Consider the following 24185-nt stretch of genomic DNA (forward strand, 5'->3'; position numbering starts at 1 on the left):
AGTTCTGCCTCCAGCCAGCCAACCTTATGCAGGCAGGGGATGTGTTATCTGAGCCAAGGGACTCTTATCTGAGTGGCTGTAGGCAGGAGTTTGTGAGCCCGGGACTAGCAGAATCTGGGAGAACATGTAGTGAGGGGTCTTCAGGTGGGCCCCTTCCTGCCTTCTCATCTCTTTATATCCTTTACCCGCTGCAAGCCAGGCCCTGTGCGGAGCCGTGGGGCTCCTTGTCACCCGTGCACTGCCCTCATGTGATTCATCCACTTCATTGTCATCACTGAATCCTCTCCTTACCCCTCAGAGGCAGGGGCTGCGCAGGAGAAGAAGCCTCACAGCGCCGGTGGGGTGATGGGACCTGCCCAAGGTCACAGCCCTCAGGTGAGGCAGGGCCTCTCAGGGCGGAGCTCCTGATGTACCTGTCACAGGTCCAGGATCCAGGCCGCAGCGCTGGAAGGCTGATTCATGCTCACGCGCTCACGGGAGGTTGACTCACAAAGAAGGGGCTGTGTGGCTAGGCGCACCTGGGGTGATCTCCCAGCTCCGCCACTTACAGATTATGCCATCAGGTGAGTCTTGCTTCAGTCTCTATCTGTCAAATGAGGGAAATGCAAAACATCTTACACTGCAACAAAAAGGGTATCAAATACCCGTTGGGGGGGCTGTGCCATGTGCTTGAAAAGTAACTACAAATAAGATGGGTGTTGTTGCTGTAGGACAGTGGTTCTTACGGCGTGGGGGGCATTCCACAGTGTCTGGATACAGTTCCCATCATCACTGCTGGCTGAGATGTGCTACTGGCATCTACCGTGTGCCGCTCAGGAGGCCGCAAACTTCCTCAACACATAGGCCAGCGCCCCGCCCCCCACCCAAGGAATGATCCAGTCCAAAAAAATAATCGTGCTGAGATTGAGAAACTCTCCTAAAGCAGGACCCAGATATTTAAACATGCTATTGCAGTACGGTGTGATAAACAGGGGAGAAAGGAAGCACACCGTGTGACCCAAGAAGACTGCCCGGAGGAAGTGACGCCCACGCTGAATGTGAAGGATGAATAGAAGTTAGGAAAGTGATGAGCAAGAAGATTGTTCTGAGTAAGATGAACAGTAAACAGAAAGGTTCGGAGGGTAGAAAGAGCCTGACTTTTTTTTTTTTTTTTAAGGTTTATTTGCTAGAAAAAGAGAGTGCCCTCGTGCAACCACCTGAGCAGGGGGAGGGGCAGAGGGCAAGGGAGACAAGCAGACTCCCCACTGAGCGCAGAGCCTGCTGCGGTGCTCCATCCCAGGACCCTGAGATCATGACCTGAGCCAAAATAAAGAGCCAGACACTTAACCAACCAAGCCACCCAGGCGCCCCAAGCCTGACATTTCTAAGGAAGTAAATTTTTTTTCTTGTAGTTTACTCAGATATAATCAAACGATAAGGAAGTAAACATTCATTGTGGCTGGAATGAAGTGCAAGATGGGAGGCAGAATCAGACCATGAAAGGTCCCTGTAGGTCACATTCAGGAGCTTATACTTCAGCCTGAGAGGGGAGGGAAGTCACTGAAAAGATAGAACAGGGAGTGGCCTGGTTAGATTTGCTTCTGAAGACCCTCCTCCGAAGGGCCTGGAGGCAGGGAGGCCGGCAAGGGGGCTGCTGTGGGTAACCCAGGTGAGAGAGAGGCGGATAGATTTGAGGGATATTGGGAGCTTTAACAACAAGAGGATGCAGGGGTGAGGCAGTGAGAAGAAACAAGGATGTCATCTGGCCTTCCAGCTTGGGCAACTGGGACGTGGGGGGGCCACTCTCAGAGCTTGGCTAGAGCCAGGAACACGGTGGACAAGGCTGCAGAAACCACGTGGCTCCCAGTGAGGGGATCAGTTGGAAAACAAGCAAGTCCACTTGGACATGAGTTAGGGGGACGGTGTGGGGAGCGCGATGGGGGTGCACAACAGGGGAGAGCTTACCCTGGCGCGTGGGGGGCTGGGAAGGGCCTCTTGAGGAAGTAATATGTAGGCTGAGCCCCAAGGGCCGCCCAGCCCAGGCCGGCCAGGGAAAGGGGGTTGGGACACAAAGTGAGGGCCCCAATTTGACAGAGAACCAGCACAATCCAGCACAGCGTCTACACCTCTCTCACCAGACAGGCCATTTTTTTTTTTTTTTAAAGATTTTATGTATTTATTTGACAGAGAGACAGCGAGAGCAGGAACACAAGCAGGGGGAGTGGGAGAGGGAGAAGCGGGCTTCCCGCCGAGCAGGGAGCCCGATGCGGGACTCGATCCCAGGACCCCGGGACCATGACCTGAGCCGAAGGCAGATGCCCAACGACTGAGCCACCCAGGCACCCACCAGACAGGCCATTTTGAGAGCCACATCCCCCTTTGCAAATATCCATGCCAAGTTTACCTCATCTTCTCTAATTAAAAGAGTGGGTTTGTCCCTGCCTGTTCCTATCAGCCACCACCTTGCCACCCTGTCCAGCCCTGACCAATTGTCTGGAATTTCCCCAGGGGTCAGGAAGTCTCTTCCAGGGAGAGTTACAAGTGGGTCTGCACAGATGGGCCCCTTTCTAATGTGCAGATTTCCAGAGCAGAAGGATCCAAAGTTAGTCCCCACTCTGCTGAGGTTTTTTTGCGTTCTAATCTCTGAACTCAAAGCTACAAGAAATGGAAAGTAGGTTCAATAAGTTCTGTTTCAAAATTCGGGGAGCTCCCGTCCCTCCTGATTGATGGAGTGCAGGAATGTGGAGGAGACGCAGTCTTTCACGGGTCAGGAGTCCTGACCCCAACTTATAATAAAAGCAAGTTAGCTTGATTCCAGAGATGGTCGCCCTCAGTTCCTCTCCTCCCCATTTGTCAGAGCTACACTTCAATCAAGAGGTCAGTGCTCAATAAATGGTAGCTATTTCCACTGATTAACACCTCGTAACACCCCTAGGAAGTAGGGACTGTTACATCCCCACTTTTTTTTATTTTTTACTTAAATTTTTTTCATTTTGGGGGGCGCCAGGGTAGCTCAGTTGGTTCAGTGTCCGACTCTTGATTTTGGCTCAGGTCATGATCTCGGGGTCATGAGATGGAACCCCATGCATCGGCCCTGCACTCAACAGGGAGTCCGCAATTCTCTCCCTCTGCCCTTCCCCCACTTGCTATCGCGCGCTCTCAAATACATAAATAAATCTTAAAAAAAAGATTTTTTTTTCATTTTTAAGTAATCTCTACCCCCAAAGTGGGGCTTGAACTCACAACCCTGAGATCAAGAGTCGCAAGCTCCACAGACTGAATCAGCCAAGCGCCCCTTTCTTCCCCATTTTAGAATTGAGAAAACTGAGGTCCGGCCAAGTTAAGAGATACAGTGAATAAAGGATGGAACGCAGCTCAAGCCCAAACCTGCCTGAGCCCAGGGGCTTTCCTAGCCTCTGCTGGGCAAACTCTATAGAGTAAGGAACAGCTGGGCAAAATACGGTTCACAAAGGATCCCTTTGTGAAAGATTTCCATCAAAATGGTTTAAAATGTAAAAGGCTTCACTACCTGAAGCAATAAGCTTCAGTGGCTTGGAGGATCTCCTTTATGTAAAGTCCCACATTTCAGGAAGGACTCCCAAAAAGTCACCCCAACGTAAGGGACAGTTCTTCAGTAGCACCAACAAGGAGGGGGGGGTTCAATTCTGTTAAGCCACCCTTTTCCCTCTTAACAGGAATGTCCAAAGCCTGCAGAGAGTTGGAGAGGTCACTGTGTTTCCCTTTCAAGTGCCTCCTAGGCCGCCTCATTTGATCTAGAAACTCAAGGCCAGCTTCAAATTGTCTCTAGGTGATTTCACATCTAACTGGTAGCAAGGTCAGCATTGTTAAGAACAGGAGTTAAGGGACACCTGGGTGGCTCAGTCGGTTGGGCGTCTGCCTTTGGCAGAGGTCATGATCCCAGGGTGCTGGGATCGAGCCCCACATTGGGCTCCCGCTCAGCAGAAAGCCTGCTTCTCCCCCTGCTGAGTTCTCTCTCTCTGTCAAATAAATAAATAAAATCTTAAAAACAAACAAACAAAAAAAGAGGAGTTAAGAGCATAGGCCACCCCAGAGAATAAGGTAGCTGTGTGATTTTAGGCAAATTGCTTAACCTCTCGGATCCTCAATATCCTCATCTGCAAACTGAGAACAATATCATTACCTAATTCATGGGGCTGTTGCAAGGAGTAAATGAGGTAATGCTTATAAGGCCTAGACAGAGCAGGTGCTTTATCATTCTCAGCTTGTATTATTATTAACTATGGGAGAGAGTGATAACTATGTCCAGGAAGGTTGGGATCCCTTCAGAATGAAGGCCAATCTTAAGTGAGAATCTTTGCTGGGCACGACTCCTCAACTGTCAGAAGCAATTCCTGAGAACCAGTCCTCAATGGGGTATGATCTATGCTTCCATGATGCATGATTCCAGCTGAGTTTAAGTCTTCCAGCCTCTAAGCCAAAGTTCGTAACCTTTAGGAAATACCAGAATCACCCAGAAAGCTTGTTTACAAAGCAAATTCTTACAGCTCTCCTTCCAGGAGTCTCTTCTAGGTTTTAGGTGGGTGGGTTTGGGGTATGTTTACCAGACAGCCCAGGTAATTCTCATCCAGAGTCTGAAAGAATTGCTCTAAGCCCAGAATAGGCGGGCTTTTCTGTAAAGGGCCAGAGTAAATACCTTTGGCTTTGTGGACCAGAGGTCTCTGTCACAATTACTCAACTCTGCTACTGTAGCACACGAACAGCCACAGACTTTAAGTAAATGAAGGGGTGTGGCTGTGTTCCGATAAAACTTTATTTACAAAGACAGGTGGGTGGCTGGTTTTGACCTGTGGGCCATCGTGTGCCAGCCCCTGATCGCTGCCAGTCCATATCTCTTCTATATAGAACCAATAAAGACACAGACGTGTAAAAAAGTGATATATTTTTTAATTTAAAATTATGACCTGGAAAGAAGCAGTCCGTTTAAGTGATCCAGGCCTCCTCTTTATACCCAATTGGAACAGATGCAATATTGGCTCAGATTGCCAACCCCAGAGAAAAGCCAAACCAAGCGGCAAAGCCTCAGGAAGGCCCCACAGCTTCCCTGCCAGGGTCATCAGGCTCCATGGAGGGAGGGGGCCCCGGGCTGCCAGGGGCTGCTGCTTTCCAGCCCCACTGGGGAGCTCTCCCTCCGTCACCCACCCCCTCACCAGCCTGATTCCTCTCCACGGCTCCCTAGCTAGCGCTGCACCTGTCCTCCACAGAGGCCGGTGGGACGGCAGTCACATCCCAACCGTCTTCGAGGGCATCTTCCTGTGATGGGAACAGTGGAGCGAGCAATTCTAAACATACATTGCCCAGAAGGGCAGCACCTTGATTGTTTAGCTGAGATCCGGAGCCTCGCGTTGTCACCACTGGTCACGTGTAGCCAAGGCACGGCAGCAAAATGGCAATCCTGGGGAATGATCTGGGAAGACGCAAGGGTCTCAGTGATCGAGGGTGATTCTGAAAATGAACCAGACAAATGCTATCTGGGTAAACTCCCTACAAAAGGGGAGAGAGTGTCAAGACGGAACAGGGAACACTACCTCCCTCGGCGCTCCGAGGTCAGCTCTGCTCTTCCCCGAGAACAGAAGTCAAGGTCCCAATTCTTAGGTCAGCTTCGGCTCTCCCACCTCAAACATTCGGGGCCAATCAGGCCTTCAGATGCACCTAGCCAGTCAGTGGGGGTCTCGCAAGAACACGCACGAGGCGCTGAATAATGTGAGAGGGAGTCCAGGGTGTGATGCCCTTTTCCCCCCATACACACACTTTTTTTTTTCTTTTTTCCCCACACTGAGTGTCAGAATCGTGCAGTCAGTAGACAGGAGAGGAGGAAGAGTGTGGCCAGAGCTGCCCACCCCTTCCCAGGAGGGGTAGGCATACAGAATAAAGACAACTGGCTTGAAGCAAGCCTTCTGGAAGAAGCCAGCTGGTCACCTTAGACCCACTGCAGCGGAGCAACGGGGTTCCACGCTGGTCTGTTTTCTCGCAAATTTACAGCACCCAAAGCCTAATGCTTGCCCTGAGTCAAAAGCTGTCAGGACAAACCACGAGAGGGCTGCCCCGGGATGCAATGGAAGACCGGAGGGTGGCCAGGCTATCCCCAGCACGCCCAGCATCCCTGAGCCCAGCAGGCCGCATCCTGGGTGTACTGCAGAGGCAGCTGGGGGTCTACCAAGGGCCCCTGCCAGGCCCGTTGTGGGGTGGGGTGTGGGGAGAGCGCAGATGGACTAGAGTCCCCTGAGAACGGAGGCACAGTGGGAAGGAGAAAAGGATGAAGCTTCCTCCTCAGGCCCAGTGACTCTGCCTCCCGAGGGAGGAGCGCCAGCACCACGGACATGGTCTCATTCAACGGGATGACACTGCGGGCTGCGGGAGCATTTCAGCACAGGCCCCTGGCTCTGAGACGGCTCCCGGTGAGAACCTCCGCTCCAGGTGTCCTAGACAGAGTCTGGGTCATGTCGCAAGCCCTGGCTCGTGACACCACGGGGCGTATGACCGGCGCCCAACCCCCACCTAGCCAATCTTCAGGCCCTTAGCAAGGCAGCTCACGTGGTGGGGGTAAGACAGTTCGGGTCCCAGGAGCCCAACGAGTTCGCAGTCTCCTTCACTTCTCAGAAACAGTGGACCCCTAACAGTCGATCAAAGAGAGAGCCGGCCACGTGGCTAGCCTAGCCTAAGGCCAGTCACAGAAGCCACTTACAAGACCACAGTGGTGTCATCCGATCACAGCACAAGGCTGGCGCAACCCGCGCCCTCACTGGATGATGCTGTCCGGCTGCCCGTTCTGGGCCACCTGTCCAGGCTCCGAGGCGGGCGTGGGGTTGGGCGTGTTGCTCTGCAGGTAACGGCGGAAATCTTTGATCATGGGCCGGAGGACCTGGATGAGGACGCTCAGCGCTGCCTGGGTGCCCTCCATGGCCTGGGCCTGGCGCTCCTGGGCGCAGGCCTGCACCTCCTGGGAGCGGCGGATCATCTGTAGCAGGTCATTCTGCTGCTCCAGGTGCTGGGCGATCTCCTTCACGTGCAGATTGGTGACCCGCTGCTCCTGGATCAGCTTGGCTGAGTTGAGGGCTATGCGGCTCTTGAGCGCTTGGGGTTTGACCGAGGTGTCAGCGTGCTGGGGCATCATCTCCACGGGGGCCTCGGCTGGCAGGGGCGGGGGGGCCTCCGCCGTGCAGTACTCTACCACACCCTCCTCAAGTGTGTGATAGGTGGTCTCCGTGGGGACTGCGGGGGAGAAAGAGCAAAGGCAGTGGCAGGTCACCTTCTAGAAAGAATGGAGCTGGCCACATCGGGTAGAGAGGAGGCCATCAAGCCCTATTCAGGGGGGAATTCAGGTCTCCTCTGGCTTTATAGCTATTCTCGCTATAAATCTAGAGTCTAAAGCATTTAGAATCTACTTGGTAACCAAAGGGCCGGCCCCAGATCCGGCAAAAGCAAAGCCGCTAATAACAATACAACACTGGCAAAAGATTTAGAGCACCATGTGTCAGGCACTGTGCCAAGCCCTTCGCACTCGTTAGCTCGATGCATCCTCACGATGACACCAAGAGGCAGGTACTGTCATGTTCATTTTCGGAGATGAGGAAACGGACTCAAAAATATGCAGTGACTTGCCTAAGGTCACACAGTTTATTTAGCAGGTCCAGGAAGCAAACTCAGGTCTCCCTAACACGAGTCCAACTTGCTTGTAACCACCCCACTGGGATGCTTCCAGCTAATCAAGGCAGGGCCACATGCTCCCTGCAGGGCCAGCACGCAGCAGCCATCTTGGGTGGGACTCTATCTGAACTGTTTGTAGCCACACTAGTCCTGTCTCCCTCCTTTTACGGCCAAGCGGAAAAGGAGGTGGGAGTGGGACAGCAGTTGCGTAAGTGCCCAATAAATGCCTCCCGTCTCTTTGATCACCTTGCCCAGTGGAATACCTACAAGTCACAGGTCCTTCCTGTTCTAGAACAGCAGCTGATTTAGACCAGTGTTTGATCCTCTTTTCCCACCTTGATATCCTTAGAAAATATGACTGCAGGGGGATGGCACTCACACATACACCCAATTTCCCCAAGCCCCACTGAGAATTACTGATTGATACGAATCATAGCCCCGCACAAACGAGCAGTTAATAGTCACTGGTACAAACCCTTATCTGAACTAAAAAGTCCAACCAAACCATTGTCGTTCATAACTGAAAACCTTTGAAAGGAATTCTGGGTGGACTGTTTGGGCCTCCACGCTTGTGGGAAACGTCAATTTTCTCCACCCTTCAATGCCAACATCAGCTCTGAGTCCCCACCCCAACCAGGAAGCCCCTTCCTCTCCTGAGTCCTTAGATTCTCCTGACAGTGCAGTTATTCATGTGTGTGCCTTATCTGTCCTACTAGAATAAAGCTGGCCTGTATTTTAAACACCTTGGTAATCCCAGTGCCAAGCACAGGGTCTGATGTGGAAGGAATAAGCACTAGTGTCTGAGAAGTGAAGGAATGAATAGATTAACACAAGGAACCATGAGGTTTCTGAGCAGGGCCTGATGAATGTTCGCCGCACTGAATACCCAGAACGTCTTTGTCCAGAATAGATGTCTTACTTGGGTATTATTATTCCCAGCTATCTGTTCATTCGACAAGTATGTCCTGACTGCCTACAATGTGCCAGGCCCTGCGATAAGTCTTGTGGGAATACAGACAGGTCTCTGTCTTCAAGGACCACATAGTTCAGTCATGGACATGAATGGTGGCAAAACAGTTGAGAGCAATCCAGCTCATCAGAAGCCCAGACTGCGTGCTGAGGAAGTCCCAAAGAGAACAGGATCACTTCTGTCTGGGGAGCTCCTGGAAGGCCTCATGGTCTTCCAAGACTCCCATCTGACCTTTGACCCTTGGCAGCCAACCTTCCCCAGGCTGCCCCAGCTCTTGGCTGGCCCTTCCCATTTATGCACGACAGACTGGGTGGGAGAGGTCACTCACTCTGTGTCAGGGTGACCGTGGCTGCAGCTGCAGTGGCTGTGGGTCCGAGGGCCACGGGGTGAATCTCTGTGGTACTGGGCAAGCTGATGATGGTGGCCTCGCCCAGCAGGTTGCAGATGCGCTGTTGCATGGGGGTGAGCAGGACGGGGGCTACAGCTGGGCCACCGCCGCCACTGCCACCACCTGTCCCAGGCCCTCCGGCTCCATCCTCCTCAGTGGGCCCTGGGGCCTCGCCACCCTCCACCGCTGCCCGGACCTGGGCAACCTTGCGACGGACCTCGGTCTTGAGGTCAGACCACTTCTTCTTGACCTCAGGCAACTCCCTGCGGCAGGTGGCCACAGCGTTGACCCTTCTCAAGATGCCGTGCCAGGCCGCACTCTTGGCAGCCAGAGGAACCCCGGCATTGAAGTGGTTCACCAGCAGGTGCTTCTTCAGTTCCAGCTCCTCCACGATGATCTCCACCTCTCGCTCAGAGAAGTTCATCTTCCTTTTCTTGGCTGGGACGGCCATGGCCTCTCCCCACCCCCCTTTTTAAAGAAATTATAATCCCCTCAAACGCCCCAATTCCCCCTCTCTTCTTCCCCAGCCTCTCCCCTCACCCACCCCCCTACAGGGGATAGGCCGGGCTTGCCCCAGGCCAAGCACCAGGCCTTTGGTAACCCCCCTCGCTACGCAAAGTGCGTAGGGCCCAGCCCCGACCGGCCCGGCCGCTGCCAGCCAGCTGCGTAATGGCTTCCTGAATCTGCCTCTTCCGCCGGGGTGTGCGGAGATCCGCCCACTTCCCCTCTTCCCGCCTCCCAGAGCTTCTCCCGAGGAACCCGCCCTCCTGGTTGGTCGGGGCTCAAACGTCACGTCGATCACTGGTTCTTTTGATCTGTCGTTCAACTAAAGAGCACGCCTACTCACTGGAATTGGCCTGGTCATTGGTCTAAAAGTGTGTCTGTCGCTTCAGAGCGCGGCGCCCACCTGCCTTTATTCACTTCCATTGGAAAACTGTTCTGTCCTTCAATCGTCAGCATTACAAGTATTACGCCGTTAAATTCAGCTATTTTATTGGTAGTTAAGGGAGTTAAGAGTACCAAAACCTGGCCTCCTGAGGATACCTGAGTGCTTTCGGCCTTGAGCCATTGGCCAATTAATTTTTAATTCCACTCACGGGAGCAAACGCTGCATCGCAGCCGCAGCTCACAGTTGCTCCTCACACAAATCCTATTTCCCACCGGAGACTACGATGTCTCTGTACAGGACCGCTCCTCCCATCCTTACGATTCCTCAGTCTAAACAGCGTTTCTCAATGGAAACTGGACACGGGGCCTTCCGCCTGCTAATCACAGAACTTCTGCCTATCGCGGCGTGATTTCCTCTCTCCGGCCCAGCTCAGCCAATCCCCGCCTCCTTCAGTTTGAATCGGCCGCAGACTGAGCAGGGATCGCCCCGCCTTCTCCATTGACACAAGCCGCCCGGGGCGGTGTGGGCGGTCCTCGAGGAGGCTCCGCCCCGGCCGGGTGGCCGTCCAGGCCTGTGACTGGCTGGCGGCCCCCGTGGGGGCGTGGCCAACGAGGCGGCGGCCGGCGGGGCGGGGCTCCCGGAAGCGGCCCCTCCCGCCAACTTGCCGGCTTCTCGCAGCCCGCGCTCGCCGTCTGGGGACTCCCGCGTGTCTTCCGCGTTCTTCCCGCCGGCCAGCCGCCCCCGCCCCGCGCCCGGCGCCCCTGCCTCGCGCCCGATGGTGAGCAGTGTGTTGTGCCGCTGCGTGGCTTCCCCGCCGCCGGACGCAGCCGCCGCCGCCTCGTCGTCCGCCTCGTCGCCGGCGTCCGTGGACCCGTGCGGAGGCGCCGTCTGCGGGGGCCCGGACCACCGGCTGCGCCTGTGGAGCCTCTTCCAGACTCTCGACGTCAACCGCGACGGCGGCCTGTGTGTCAACGACTTGGCCGTGGGGCTGCGGCGCCTGGGACTGCACCGCACCGAGGGCGAGCTCCGGGTAGGCGGCGCGCACAGTTCGCGCGGGCTGGGAGGGGGCCCCTTCGCGCCCCAGCTCCTCCGGGCGGTCCGGGTGACAGGTCTGGGCTGCTTGGTGATAGGTCTGAACGACCCGGCTTCTTGAGCAGCCCCTTGGAGCGTGGCAGGTGTGGTGGACGGCCTCTTGGACTGGGAGGGACACCCCATGTATGCCCTGGTGGGGGTGGAGCTGCTTTTTGACCTCTGTGGGCGCTTGGTCTGGGGGGAAAAGGCTCTTCGTAGGCACAGGTGGGCACTCTCTAGGGCTGTCTGGTGGGCGAATAGCCCTTTTTTGCTCAGGCTTTCCCCAAAGTAGAAGGCCAAGTCTCGGGAGTTGCCTTTTGTCACCTCCTGACGTCCAAGCTGAACTCGATGCCCTCCCCTACCCCGCAATGACTTTCATCCATTCTTCAGCGGCACCCCTCCCTTCCCTTCTTGTTTCCATGCCAGCCGTGGGCCCTGATCTGTTCCTCTGAGAAGCATGTGGGAGTAGAAAAAATGGGAACTGGGGTTGCAGGCAGATCTGTGAGGAGGTGGGTGAGGACTGACAGTTCTCATGGTTTAGGCTCATCCCCATTAACATGCTTATCCAGAAGATGGGATCGTGATCTAAAGTGAAAGAAGCCAGGGGGGAAATTCTTCCTAAATGGGAAAGTGTTGCACACCTAGGAAGGGATATTGTTACTCCTATCCTGGAGTGGGCTTTGGCCAAGAGGGATGGGGGGGACAGAGAATGGCCACCTAGGTCTGCCAGAAGGGGAAGTGCTGTCCTTTCTTTATAAGAACCTGAAGCAGAGGCTTATCCCTTCCCCTTCCGTCTCCCCTGCTGTTTCCCCAGCCCGGCTTGCTAGCTGCAGGTACCCTTCCCAAATATTTCATTTATTGTGGCTTAACTTGATTTCCAGCCTGGGCTAGAACTTCCGAGTACTTTACCTAGTAACCTGTTTCTCTTCTGAGTTTGTTTGGTTCATTTAAACATAGAACAGTTAGAGAATCTCTCACAGCCAAGTATGAGAAGAATCTGATCAAACACCAGTGAATTTGAACCCATTTGTTGGTCAGGTGGATGTGTCTCAGGTGTTTTTAACTCCTGCCCACAGTATATTTGATCAACATCTAAAGTATTTAACTTGCGATCAGCCTAGAAGACCAAGAGTAACACTATGTAAGATAGAATCTTTGGCCAAGTCCAAGAGGCTTAGAGACAAGTTTAAGATTTTTTTTTTTCTGCATTTTACACAAAATAAGTGTTGTGAGCTAGATGTTCTTTTTAAAGATTTTATTATTCATCTGAGAGAGAGAGCACGAGCAGGGGGGAGAGGCAGAGGGAGAAGCAGACTCCCGGCTGAGCAGAGAGCCCAAGGTAGGGCTCTATCCTAGGACCCAGAGATCATGACCTGAGTGGAAGGCAGACACTTAACTGTCTGAGCCACCCAGGCACCCCTAGATCTTTTTCCATACATATCTGATGAATAAGTCGCCTGGAAAGATAAGATGGCTAAACTCAGAGGGTCTGTGCTTTAGGGGCTCAGTGAAGTGTGAGCCTAGGTGAACCTTTCTGCTTTTGTGAACCCACCCACTTGACATGCTGCCAGACACATCAAGGGCATTTGGCTGCAGGTGTTATTCAGTATTTATACATGCTTTGTGCCTCAACTGTGATTCGTGATAACATCTGATATTGATGCTCATCCTTTTTTTTTTTTTTTTTTTGCAGTAAATCTATAAGGGCAAATAAGGAGAAAGTGATCATTTTTCTTTCCAGTGTTAAAAGGAAGTTTTTTAATTAACCAAAGGGAGCTTTGCCCCTTGGGGTCACATTGGCTCTAAAATCCTTGACTCTGTGACTGATCTCAGTTCTGTGATATGAAACAATTCTTTATCATTCTTTTGGTGTGTGGAGTTAGTGTGGATTTGATTTCTACAACTCGGCTTTTAAAAATAAGTTAAATTATTGTACAGCTTGAGAGAAATTGGGGATGATCCGTTTTATTCATTTATACACAAGCTAGTCCTGTGGCAAATGTCGTTGAAGTATTAGTGAACCTGCCTTTTGTAAATAACTGGGCCACAGGAAGACACCCTCCCTCATGAACCCCCCATACCACTTCCTGTTGAAATTCTATCAGTATTAGCTACACACAGAAAAAGCAGTGCTACAGTTTTGCAGAACTAACAAAGCCAAAAGGGAATGTGGGGGCCCTTCGGTTTGAAATGGGTCATCTGCCGTGGGAATGGGCATTGAAAAACACAGCATCAAACTTTGGTAGCTGCTTCCTGAGACCCAGAGGACCAGTCCGAGATGCTGGGGTTTGCGCAGGAACCCACTGTGAGTGCTTATCGGTGGGTGGTGTGAACCCAGGCCATGTGACCACACATATCCTCTGGCTGGCCTACAACAGGTCAAGGCAGGTTTTCTTTAGACATGAACCAGCAGTTTAGGGCACCTGCCTTTCTTTTGGAAGAAATTGGGACAGTTGAGGAAAATTTACTTAAAATGGAAGTGGGCAGAGAAACCCAAGGCAGCCAGTCAGGGAAATTTTCTTTGTGAAGGGCACGTGAGCCAGAAGCCCGTCCTGGGACAAAAGAGGGGCAGGGCTTATTAAAGAAAGAAAAGAGATGACGACACCGGTGGTGACTTTGGGAGTTGAGGCTTCAGCTGGAGCTAATTATAGATTGACTATTTAAGGCAGTTTCATGTGACCAAACTCAATCTTTGTTTTAAAACAAATTTAAAACCTAGGCTAGAACTCGGGCGGCCAATTAGAGAAAGAACACAAGCTGTATGACATGTGAACAGTTGTCCTTTTAGCTGAGGCTCATGGGCCCTCTTACAGGACTGGTGTTTAATGCAGGTGAGGATTCTAGAAGATGGTCGAGTTTGCTCCTTCAGAGACTTGCACCTGTGCCATTGAATTTGAGCTCCACAATAACTTTATGAAGGAAGCAAGACCTTTTTCACCCCCATTTTACGGAGGAAGGAGCAGAGGTCCAGAAAGACAGTAAAACAGCCTCAAAACTCATTTGGCCGCTAAGGAATTACACCAGAGGAGCAACCAGAACTGATTCCTGCTCCACTCTATAACTACACCAGTTGTATAGTTTCCGAGGGACACGCAGAGTTCCAGCCTGGGCTTTGGGAAGAACTTGAGAAAGATCCAGTTAGAACCACATCTGTTATTCCCAAAATAGATTTCAAGATTATCTGGAGATTATTTTATCAAAGAACGAGAATCCACCCTGCCCTAATTCTCCTTGGCCTATACGTGAGGCAATCTCTGTTAACTTGAAATAACTGAATAGAATAGAAGATCATTAATGTCAAGTTGGTATTGCTTAATCAGACAGTGCTGTTGAACTCTATACTTTTTAAATGTCTGGCCATTTGTGGGGAAGGTGCTTACCTAAATAGCCAGACTTAGGTAAGATCATCTGCAGAACAAAGAGCCTTTTCGTAGAAAAGGGATAGACAACATTTGGTAAAATATAATGGCCTATTAGAAAAAAGAAAAATGCTATTCGCAGATTGGATTGAATTCATATATTAAACTAATAGTGTTTTATTGTTGCGAAGTGTGTTCCTGGCTTGAAGAATTGTCAAGTCAGCTAGAAGGGTTTTTTAAATTAATTGGTATTTGGAAAGGTGGAATCAGGTTCCCCGATCCTAAGACGAAATGGTAAGTGGGAATGTACCAGAGTGGGCCTGATCTGGAGCTTCAGCTGGATGGATTCCTTTGATGTTAAAGGAGTCATTAATTGTTGAAGCCTCACAGAAATCGCAGGGGATTGAGAGAAACAAAAACTTGCTGGTATTCATTTCTAGTCCTGCTGAGTACAGCCCCAGGATAAATCTAATGAACAAAACTGTCCTTATCCATATAGGACTAGTCTCGTTAAACTAAGTCTGGGCAGACTTTTCATTTTTAACCATTTCTTCTTATACTAATGGGAACTTGGCAGAATCAAAGAATTTAGTCTTGCAAGGGTCAGCGGCCGTCATAGGCCAGCCTCACACCTAGCGTGGGGAGCTTTCCTCCTGTGACTTCCTTCACAGACCATTCCATTGTGGACCTAGTTGGGGTCATTGTGAACTCTTTCTTATGTCAGACAGTATCTGAAAACTGCTATCTTAGCTTCCTATAATCTCTGCTGCTGCTCAAAACAGGTTTCATCATGCATTTCTCCCATGATATGCTGTCCATACCTTTTGGGGTCCCTCATCTGAGGCAGGATGTCCAGGGAGTATAGACTTCCCTTGGAAACATTACACTAAGTCAAAGAAGTCAGTCACAAAGACCAAGTATTACATGATCCATTTATATGGAAGTCCAGAATAGGGAAAGCTGTAAAGACAAAGTAGACTAGTGGTTGGTTGCTTAGGCCTGGGAGGGGAGGGGAGGAGATAGGAAGATGATAACTGAAGGGCTTGGGGTTTCTCTTTGAGGTGAGAAAATGGTCTACAGTTGACCATGGTGATGGTCGCATGTATCTGTGAGTATACTAAAAGCCATTGAGTTGTATAAATGGGTGATTTGTATGGGTGTGGATTTTATCTCAACAAAACCGTTTTCAAAAACCCAATACAGGGGCGCCTGGCTGGCTCAGTCAGAAGAGCATGCGACTCTTGACCTTGGGCTCATGAGTTGGAGCCCCCTGTTGAGTGTAGAGATTACTTAAATAAATTAATTAACTTAAAAACGACAACAAAAACCCCAGTACAGGATCTGTGGTATAAACCTGGGTTCCAATACTATTTCTGCTGCTTGCCAGCCATGTGACCTTGAGCACGTTACTCAACCTCTCCACGCCTTAGTTTCCTTATCAGAAACATGGCGGTATGAATAACTGCTTCCTAAGGTGGCTGTGGGATTAAATTAGACAAAGTATATAAAGAGCCTAGCACAGTGTCTGACACCTAGGTGTTCAACACAAAGTGACTTTTACGCCCACGGAGTCTTCGAAATAAGATGCCCAGAATTGGTTCTAATCATCTACAGTTTTTCCCCAGATGGTTTGAGTGAAGAGTGGAACAGAAGGAAGGAGAATGTCGGGCAGGCCTGGGTGATGAAGGTTGTGTAGCACCCAGGTAGGGCAGTCTCCTGTCAGCTGGCAGGGCCTTCGGCAGTTTGGGAGGACAAGTTTAGATTGTGGAAAGTCTGTGCCCTACAGACATTAGGAAGATGGAAACAAAGAAACCCTGTTAGCAGGAGATCTCTAAAAAGTTACTGAAGGAGTAGTCACTCTACACTGGAGGATGTCTTTGGCCCGGAGCGCCTGGGCGGCTCAGTTAGTTAATTGTCCGACTTGGGCTCAGGTCATGATCTCAGGGTCATGGGATCGAGGCCACCGGCTCCCCGCCCCGGGCTCTGTGCTCAGCCCGGAGTCAGCTTGTCCCTCAATCTAAAAAAAAAAAAAAAAAGGATGTCTTTGGCCCAAATGTTTCCCTGGACGGAACCAGGCCCTTGTGGGCTCTCACAAGCCTGTTGCCCATTTCGTGAGCCATGGATGGCCTTTTCTCAAATCTGAAGCTCACTTTGAAGTTGTGAAAATGGAAGCTTCAAGTGGAGCTGACTTCAAACCTTCGGAGATGAGCTCACCAGCCTCGTTATTTTGCAGAAGCGCAACTGAGACCCAGAAGTCAGGCTGGCTGGAGGCAAAGGCAATAGCCGAGCCCAGGATTTTGACTCTGCCCGATTTAGCTCAGCATACCCTGCCTCCTTGCTTCTATGGCTGTAGATACTTCATCAGCCCTCAAGACTTTGCAACTTTTATTTTCAGTTTATGACATTGGCTTACATGTGTATAACACCAGCTCAGCATTTCAGGACCCCTGATGGTGCTCAGGAAGCAGTGACTCAAATGATAGGCACACCCTTCCCAAATATGGGATATAAAAGACTCAACACAATACCTAAAACAAAAACAAAAACAAAGTTGTCTTAAAGGTGCACCTTCCTTTAAGGTAAATAAATGAACAACAAAGGTAGAGCCCAAGGAGCTTCTTTATCTGCTTTAAACTCTAGGCCAGGAAGCTTGGAAAGGAGGTGGAGTCATGACTCATTTTCTAGGGCCAAAGGGTAAACTGGAGATGGTGGCTGTCCCTGTTCCTGATGTTGCTTTGTAAAGCCTTTCTAGCTCTTACTGTCAACCCTGGCCTCGTGCCTTCTCTCCTCCAGCCATCCCTCCTCGGCTGGAGTCTGATATGACTCTTACCAAAACACAAAGAAAACCACCTATATTGTGTGGGAAAACTCTCAAAAAAACCATTGAAATGCCAATGGTGAAAAGGGGGGGGTGGGCAGAGGAGAGTTTAGGAGCACAAACTGCAATCTTGATTATAGGTGTGGCACAATTGAATAGTGCTATGGGTTAAAACCCGCCAGCCACAGCACCCACCTTCATTCAGCTGTTGGCCTTTTCTGTCCCGCATATGCAAAACGCTGCTGCTGTCATTTTTTTGGTTACTGCCTCGAGGCTGTCTGAATTTATATGATGTTAGAGCTGGAAAGGTTTCCAAGGTTTGTCCAGTTCAGTCTCCCCGCTTGGCAGCCCAGAGAGGCTAAAACGACTTGTCCAGGGTCCTGCAGATGCACTAGAGGGGGGAAGGTAAGGCCCCTGGAGCACCCCGTAGCGACGCATTTATGGACACAGTTAACTTCCTTTTTTCAATCACATCGGGGGTATATTCTTTTGCTGGAGGCTCTTCTTTAGCCTGCATAAGGAGTAAAGATAGCATCTAATAAATCTATAGCTAAAAAAAAAAAAAAAAGCCCTTTCGGAATTGTTTCTAAGAACTACCTTGATATAAACCAGTTATGCTCACACACAGTTCTCGGGACTGCCCTTCACACCCTCAGCAGCTCTGATGCGCTTTGCTAAGGCAGCTGAAGGGTGGGTTTCACACCCCTGTCCTGGCTCTTCTCTGCAGTCCCCTCAGCACAGAGCAAGCAGCAGGGGAGAGCTATTTTTGCACTGTTCATTCGATCTCAGTTGTAGACTGTGATCCTGAAACCAGCTTTAAGAAACTGAAAACAGAGCGCCTGGGTGGCTCAGATGGTTAAGCGTCTGCCTTCGGCTCAGGTCATGATCCTAGGGTCCTGGGATCGAGTCCCGCATCGGGCTCCCTGCTAGGCGGGGAGCCTGCTTCTCCCTCTCCCTCTGCGTCTGCCTCTCTCTCTCTCTCTCTGACTCTCATGAATAAATAAATAAAACATTTAAAAAAAAAAAGAAACTGAAAACATTTAGTGTTGCTTTAATAATAAATCTGCTGGCTTGCCTTTTCGAGGGGGAGAAGGGAAAGTGTGAATAAGGATAAAGTGGCTGCAGAAGTAGGCTCAATGTGTGCCAATGGGTTTGGCTCCCCCTGGTCAATTTTGGATTGGTTGAGAAATTTGTGATCATTTTAGGTGATTGGGTTTTTACCTGCTGGCCTCAATACCACATTCTTTCCCTCCCCCTTAACGCTAGGCACCCGTCTGGTCTGAAGGAGAATCATGCGCTTCTAAGAGCACACACACAAAAATCATGCCATGTTTCTACGCGGCGTAGTGCTTCTGCAGACCTTTAAATTACGTGTCGCATCTCAAAATCCCACACTTGGGTTAATTTTGTATGCTCCTACCTTTCTTTTAGAGAAAAGAGAAAGACATCTTAGTAGGCATTGACCTTGAACCTGGGCTTTGATGGGGACTGGCTGTTCACCAGGAGTAGACAGAAGCCCTCCCAAGAGTTTTCTCCAAAGCGCACTTCTCTTTCCCACAGTCAGAGGAGTTTCCTTTGGGGACTTTTTGCTGAAGCTAGGTTTTTTTTGGTTCTACTTCCTAAAATGGAAATAAACTGGGGGATTTCACCTTCATTGTAGAATGGTCATCTTCGAAGCCTTGGTTTCATTGCTGCCAACCGATGTGCCTGGCTCCGTCTCCTTGTCTCCATATAACCTACTTGGCCCAGCCAGTCCTCATTTCAAAGCAGATCAGTCTGGCTTTCTGTCAAAGAAAATCTAGCATCATTTTTCAGTTAAAAAATAGAAGTGTTGGGGTGCTTGGGTGGCTCAGTCGGTTAAGCATCCAACTCTTGGTTTCGGCTCAGGTCATGATAGGGTTGCGAGATCGGGCTTGGCGTTCAGCTTGGAGTCTGCTTCAGATTCTTCTCCCTCTAACCCACCCCCTGTGTAGTCAGTCAGTCAATCAATCAATAAATATATAAATATATAAATAAATTATTTATTTTTAAGAAGTGTTAATAGTCTTCCCTTTGACTACAGCTCTTCTGAACGGTATTAATTCTAAGATAGGTAGTAGGTAATTAGACTGATAGACATGAGTCATGGATCATCGCCTTGGAGTCAGTCACGGGAGATTTTTCTACCTTGTTGTCATAAGACTCCTCAGGAATTTCCAATTGTCCTTCTGTGCGCTGCCCTGGGGCTTTTGCACCCTGGGCAATTCCTCAGGATAATTTGGAATGGGCTCCCGCTGGGCGGCCATTCCATTAGAATCTCGAGTTTTCTCTGCGAAGGACCAGAGATCCTGCTTGATCCAGCAAGTCAGTTTCCTGGATTCTTGGAAGAGTGGGTGACTTCGGCTGGCCATTATCCTATCTTAACCAGGTTCTGTTGATGTGTACAAGCAACAGCTACAGGAGGGTTACCCTTGCCTTCCTGGTCTCTGGCTACGGGCAATCTTTCATAGCCAGAAAAAGTGTGGGAGAGTTGTATTATAGGAATTGCTTGTAACGCAAAAGAAACTAATGGTCCCCCAGATAATCACTGGTTTAGGTGATGGTGTGATATAAGGAAGGAGAGGTATACTACATTAAGCCACAAGGAAATCAAAGATACAAGAGAAGGTACTTCAAAATAACAGTATCGGCAAAGTATGCAATTGAACAAGTTTTCATGGATCTTGGTCTTCGGTGCAGATTTTAAGATAAATAAGGCTTGGTCACTCCCTTGCCTCATTTATTTCCTTTCTTCTGCTTAGTCTGGGTTTACTTTGTTCTTTTCTGCTTTCTTGAGGGGGAAGTTGAAGGCATAGATTTGAGGTTTTTTCTAATACGGGCTTTCCCTTCTACATACTGCTTCGGCTGCAAGCCACAACTTTTTACGCGTTCTGCTTTCACACCATTCGACATACTTTCTAATTTCTCTTCTGAGTTCTTCTTTGACGCATGGATTATTTAGAGTTGGGTTATTTAGTTTCCAGACATTTCACTATTTTCCAGGTATCTTTCTGTCATTGATTTCTAATTTAATTCCATTGTGGTCAAAAACCAGATTCTGCACACATTGAATCCTTTTAAATTTAGTGAGACTTGTTTTGGGAGCCAGAATCTGTTCTGTGTGTACTTGAAAAAAATGCGCATTCTGGTCCTCATGGAGAGAGCGCTTTAGAATTGCCAGGTAGGTCAAGGTGGTTGATGATGTTGCCCAAGTCTTCTGTGTCCTTACTGACTTTCTGTCTTCTTGTCCTACCAGTTATTCAGAGAAGGGCGTTAGGATCCCTGACTGTAATTGTGGATTTGTCTCCTTTTCCTTGCAGGATTGTTGGTTTTGCTTTGTGTATTTTTAAGGCTCTGTAATGTGGTACGAAAACATTTAGGATTGTTATGTCCGCTGGATGCATTGACCCTTTTATCATTATGAAATGCCCGTGATAACATTCTTTGCTCTGAAATCTACTTTGTCTGATATCATATGCCACTCTACTTTTCTTTGGATTAATAGGAACATGGTATATCTTTGTCCTTTCTTTTATTTTTAACCTATTGGTACCTCTATATTTAAAATATGTTTCTTGGGGGGCGCCTGGGTGGCTCAGTCGTTAGGCGTCTGCCTTCGGCTCAGGTCATGGTCCTGGGGTCCTGGGATCGAGTCCCGCATCGGGCTCCCTGCTCTGCGGGAAGCCTGCTTCTCCCTCTCCCTCTGCCCCTGCTTGTGTTCTCTCTCTCGCTGTGTCTCTCTGTCAAATAAATAAATAAAATCTTTAAAAAAATAAAAAAATAAAAAATAAAATAAAATATGTTTCTTGGGCGCCTGGGTGGCTCAGTTGGTTAAGCGACTGCCTTCGGCTCAGGTCATGATTCTGGAGTCCCGGATCGAGTCCCGCATCGGGCTCCCTGCTCAGCAGGGAGTCTGCTTCTCCCTCTGACCCTCCCCCCTCTCATGTGCTCTCTCTCTCTCTCAAATAAATAAATAAAATCTTTTAAAAAAAATAAAATAAAATATGTTTCTAGGCAACATAGAGCTAGATCTTAACCTTTTTAATCCAATCTGACATTCTCTACCTTTTAAATGGGATGTTAGACCACTTATCTATACTGTTGTTATTGATACGGTTGGGTTTGAATCTACCATCTTGCTATTTGTTTTTTAATTGGCTGTTTGTTTTCTATGTGTCTCATCTATTCTTTGTTCCCTTTCTTTCTGCCTTCTTTTGGGTCAGTTGAGTATGACTGATGATTCCATTTTGTCTCTTTCCTTGGCTTACAAGCCAACTCTCTCTCTCCTATGGTAGCTTTAGGGATTATAATATATATATATATATATATATATATACACACACACACACACACACACACACACACAAATCTTTAACTTATCACAGCCTTCCTTAACTGGTACTATATTAAATAGTTTAAGAATCTTAGTATACAGTTGACCCTTGAACAAGATGGGTTTGAATTGCGCAGGTCCAGTTCTACGTGGATTTTTTTTTGAAAAAAATAAATACACTACGGTACTATGAATGTATTTTCTCTTCCTTATGATTTTCGTTTTTGTTTCTTTTTTCTTTTTTCTTTTTTTTTAAGATTTTATTCATTCATTTGAGAGAGCACACAAGCACATGGAAAGGCAGAGGGAGAGGGAGAAGCAGGCTCCCTGTCGAGCCAGCCAGGAGCCCAATGTGGGGCTCAATCCCAGGACCCAGAGATCACTACCCGGAGCCAAAGGCAGATGCCCAGCCATCTGAGCCACCCAGGCACCCCCCTGTGATTTTCTTAGTAACATTTGCTTTTCTCTAGCTTTATTGTAACACTACAGTATATGATACATATATCATCAAAATATGTGTTGATCAACTGTTGATGTTACTTACTGGTAAAGCTTCTGGTCAGCAGTAGGCTATTAAGTTTTGGGGAATCAAAAGTGGATTTTTGACTGTTAGAGGTTGGTGCCTCAACCTTCTGCGTTGTTCAAGGACCAACTGTACTTTCTTTTTAAAATATTTTTAAAGATTTTATTTATTCATTTGAGAGAGAGAGACAGCAGGAGCAGGGGAGAGAGGCAGAGGGAGAAGCAGACTCCCCGCTGAACTGGGAGCCCCACATGGGGTTCATCCCAGGACCTGGAGATCATGACCTGAGCCGAAGGCAGACGCTTCCACCTTCTGAGCCACCAAGGCACCCCCCAACTGTACTTTCGTTTCTATTCTCTCTCTTTTTTTTTAAGATTTTATTTGTCAGAGAGAGCACAAGCAGGGGGAACGGCAGGCAGAGGGAGAAGCAGGCTCCCTGCTGAGCAAGGAGCCCAATACGGGACTTGATCCCAGGACCCTGGGATCATGACCTGAGTGGAAGGCAGACGCTTAACCATCTGAGCCACCCAAGTGCCCCCCAACTGTACTTTTGTACGGCTTTTGTACTTTCATACTTTCCCAGCTTTTGTGCTATAGTTCTCATACATTTTTACTTCTACATATGTCATAAACCCACAATACATTGTTTTGCTTTAATTATCTTTTAAAGAGATTTAAATAACAAGAAAAAAGTCCTTTATATTTACCTACACAGTTACCATCTCTGGTGCTCATCATTCCTTGTGTAAATCTAGATTTTCCTTCTACCTGAAGGACTCCTTTAGCATTTCTTGTAATGCAAATCTGCTAGTGATAAATAATTTCAGCTTTCATAAGCCTGAAAAGTTTTTATTTTGCCTTCCTTGTGGAAGGTGTTTTTCTGGGGTAACAGTTTCTGATGGGAAGTCCCCTGTCATTCTTACCTTTGTTCTTCTGAATGTAGTGGGTCTTTTTTCTCTATCTGATTTTAAGATATTCCTCTTCATCACTGGTTTTCGGAAATTTAACTTGATGTAGTTTGTTTTATATTTCTTATGCTTGGGGTTTGTTGAGTTTCTTGGATCTGTGGATTTGTAGTTTTTAATGAATTTGGGGGAAAAAAATCTAGCTATTATGTCTTTAAATGTTTTTTCTGTCCCTACCTTCATGAGCTCTAGTTCGTATTAACGTGTTAGCGGTTGTCCCACAGCTCACTAATGCTCTGTTCATTATTTTGTTTTGCTTTGTTTTTTCTCTCATTCATTTTGGAAAGTTTCTATTGCTTTGTCTTCAAGTTCATCAATTTTTTTCTTTTGCATTGTCTAGTTTGCCAGTGTGTTTTTCATCTCAGACATTGTAATTTTCATCTAGAGTATCTGCAGTGTATCTATTTAACGTGTTAGAGCTTTCTGTTAGCTCTTGAGCATGTGGAATACCATTATGACTTTTAATATTCTATCATACACGTCATTTCCTTTTTTTTTTTTTTTACACGATTTTATTTATGTATTTGTCAGAGAGAGAGAGAGAGAACACAAGCTAGGGGAGCTGAGCAAGGAGCCTGATGCAGGACTCAATCCCAGGACCCTGGGATCATGACCTGAGCCAAAGGCAGATGCTTAACCGATTGACCCACCCAGGCATCCAATGCATGTCATTTCTGGGTCAGTTTCAGCTGCTTGATTTCTGTCCTCATTATGGGTCATTTCCTGCTTCTTTGCATTCCTGTTAATTTTTTTTATTGGATTTTATCTTGCTGGGTGCTAGATATTCTCATATTCCTATGAATATTCTTGAGGTTTTTTCTAGAATGCAGTTATTTGGAAACCATCTGACCCTTTCAGGGCTTGCTGCTTAAAGCTTTATTTGTGGGGCCAGAACAGCATTTAGCCTAGGTCCAGTTTTGCCTCACTACTGAGGCAAAGCCCCCTACAAACCGTTCCTGACCCTCCCTAGATGATGAGGTTTTTCCTCTCTGGCTGGTGGGAACAGGATGCCTTTGGCTGGTTGTTTTGCCACCATCGGGCAATTGCCTCACATGCATGCATCATGATTCTAGGGCACCTTCAGCGGCTCCTCAGAGCTTGCTGTCTGTGCAGTTCCTTCCTCCCCGGTAGTTGGTCCTGCTCTAGCTGCCCTGGCCTCCCTGGCCCACCAAGCCCCTTGCCTTCA

General features: G+C 48.7%; 2 protein-coding genes across 4 annotated transcripts in view; one reads left to right on the forward strand and one right to left on the reverse strand.

The window, feature by feature from the left end:
- Nucleotides 1-4928: 4928 nt before the first annotated feature.
- NAIF1 (nuclear apoptosis inducing factor 1) lies at nucleotides 4929-9542 on the reverse strand. Of its 2 annotated transcripts, XR_004301130.1 has the most exons (3): nucleotides 8964-9542; nucleotides 5547-7230; nucleotides 4929-5463 (listed from the first exon to the last, which is right to left on the reverse strand). XR_004301130.1 is itself a non-coding variant. In XM_032418540.1 (2 exons), the coding sequence occupies exons 1-2, from the start codon at nucleotides 9472-9474 to the stop codon at nucleotides 6758-6760; spliced, it is 984 nt and encodes a 327-aa protein (XP_032274431.1). In that variant the 5' UTR covers nucleotides 9475-9542; the 3' UTR covers nucleotides 4929-6757. The 2 variants fall into 2 exon arrangements, 1 of the variants encoding a protein (XP_032274431.1); XM_032418540.1 differs by having other exon boundaries at nucleotides 4929-7230.
- Nucleotides 9543-10645: 1103 nt separating this feature from the next.
- SLC25A25 (solute carrier family 25 member 25) overlaps nucleotides 10646-24185 on the forward strand; it is a 34704-nt gene continuing 21164 nt past the window's right edge. Inside the window, exon 1 of one of the 2 annotated variants that reach the window (XM_032418453.1) lies at nucleotides 10646-10942. In XM_032418453.1, coding sequence (XP_032274344.1) covers nucleotides 10688-10942 — 255 coding nt within the window. In that variant the 5' untranslated portion in view covers nucleotides 10646-10687. The remainder of the gene's footprint in view (nucleotides 10943-24185) is intronic. The other variant, XM_032418455.1, reaches the window with a different exon arrangement.

The sequence above is a fragment of the Phoca vitulina genome, unplaced genomic scaffold, assembly GCF_004348235.1.
Source record: "Phoca vitulina isolate PV1807 unplaced genomic scaffold, GSC_HSeal_1.0 scaffold21, whole genome shotgun sequence".
Taxonomy (NCBI): Eukaryota; Metazoa; Chordata; class Mammalia; order Carnivora; family Phocidae; genus Phoca; species Phoca vitulina.

Coding starts and splice junctions, on each gene's coding strand:
- NAIF1 (XM_032418540.1), bottom strand. CDS start 9,474: ATGGCCGTCCCAGCCAAGAAAAGGAAGATGAACTTCTCTGAGCGAGAG. Junction 7,231..8,963: donor CACGGTCACCCTGACACAGA/GTGAGTGACCTC, acceptor TCTCCCCCGCAG/TCCCCACGGAGACCACCTAT.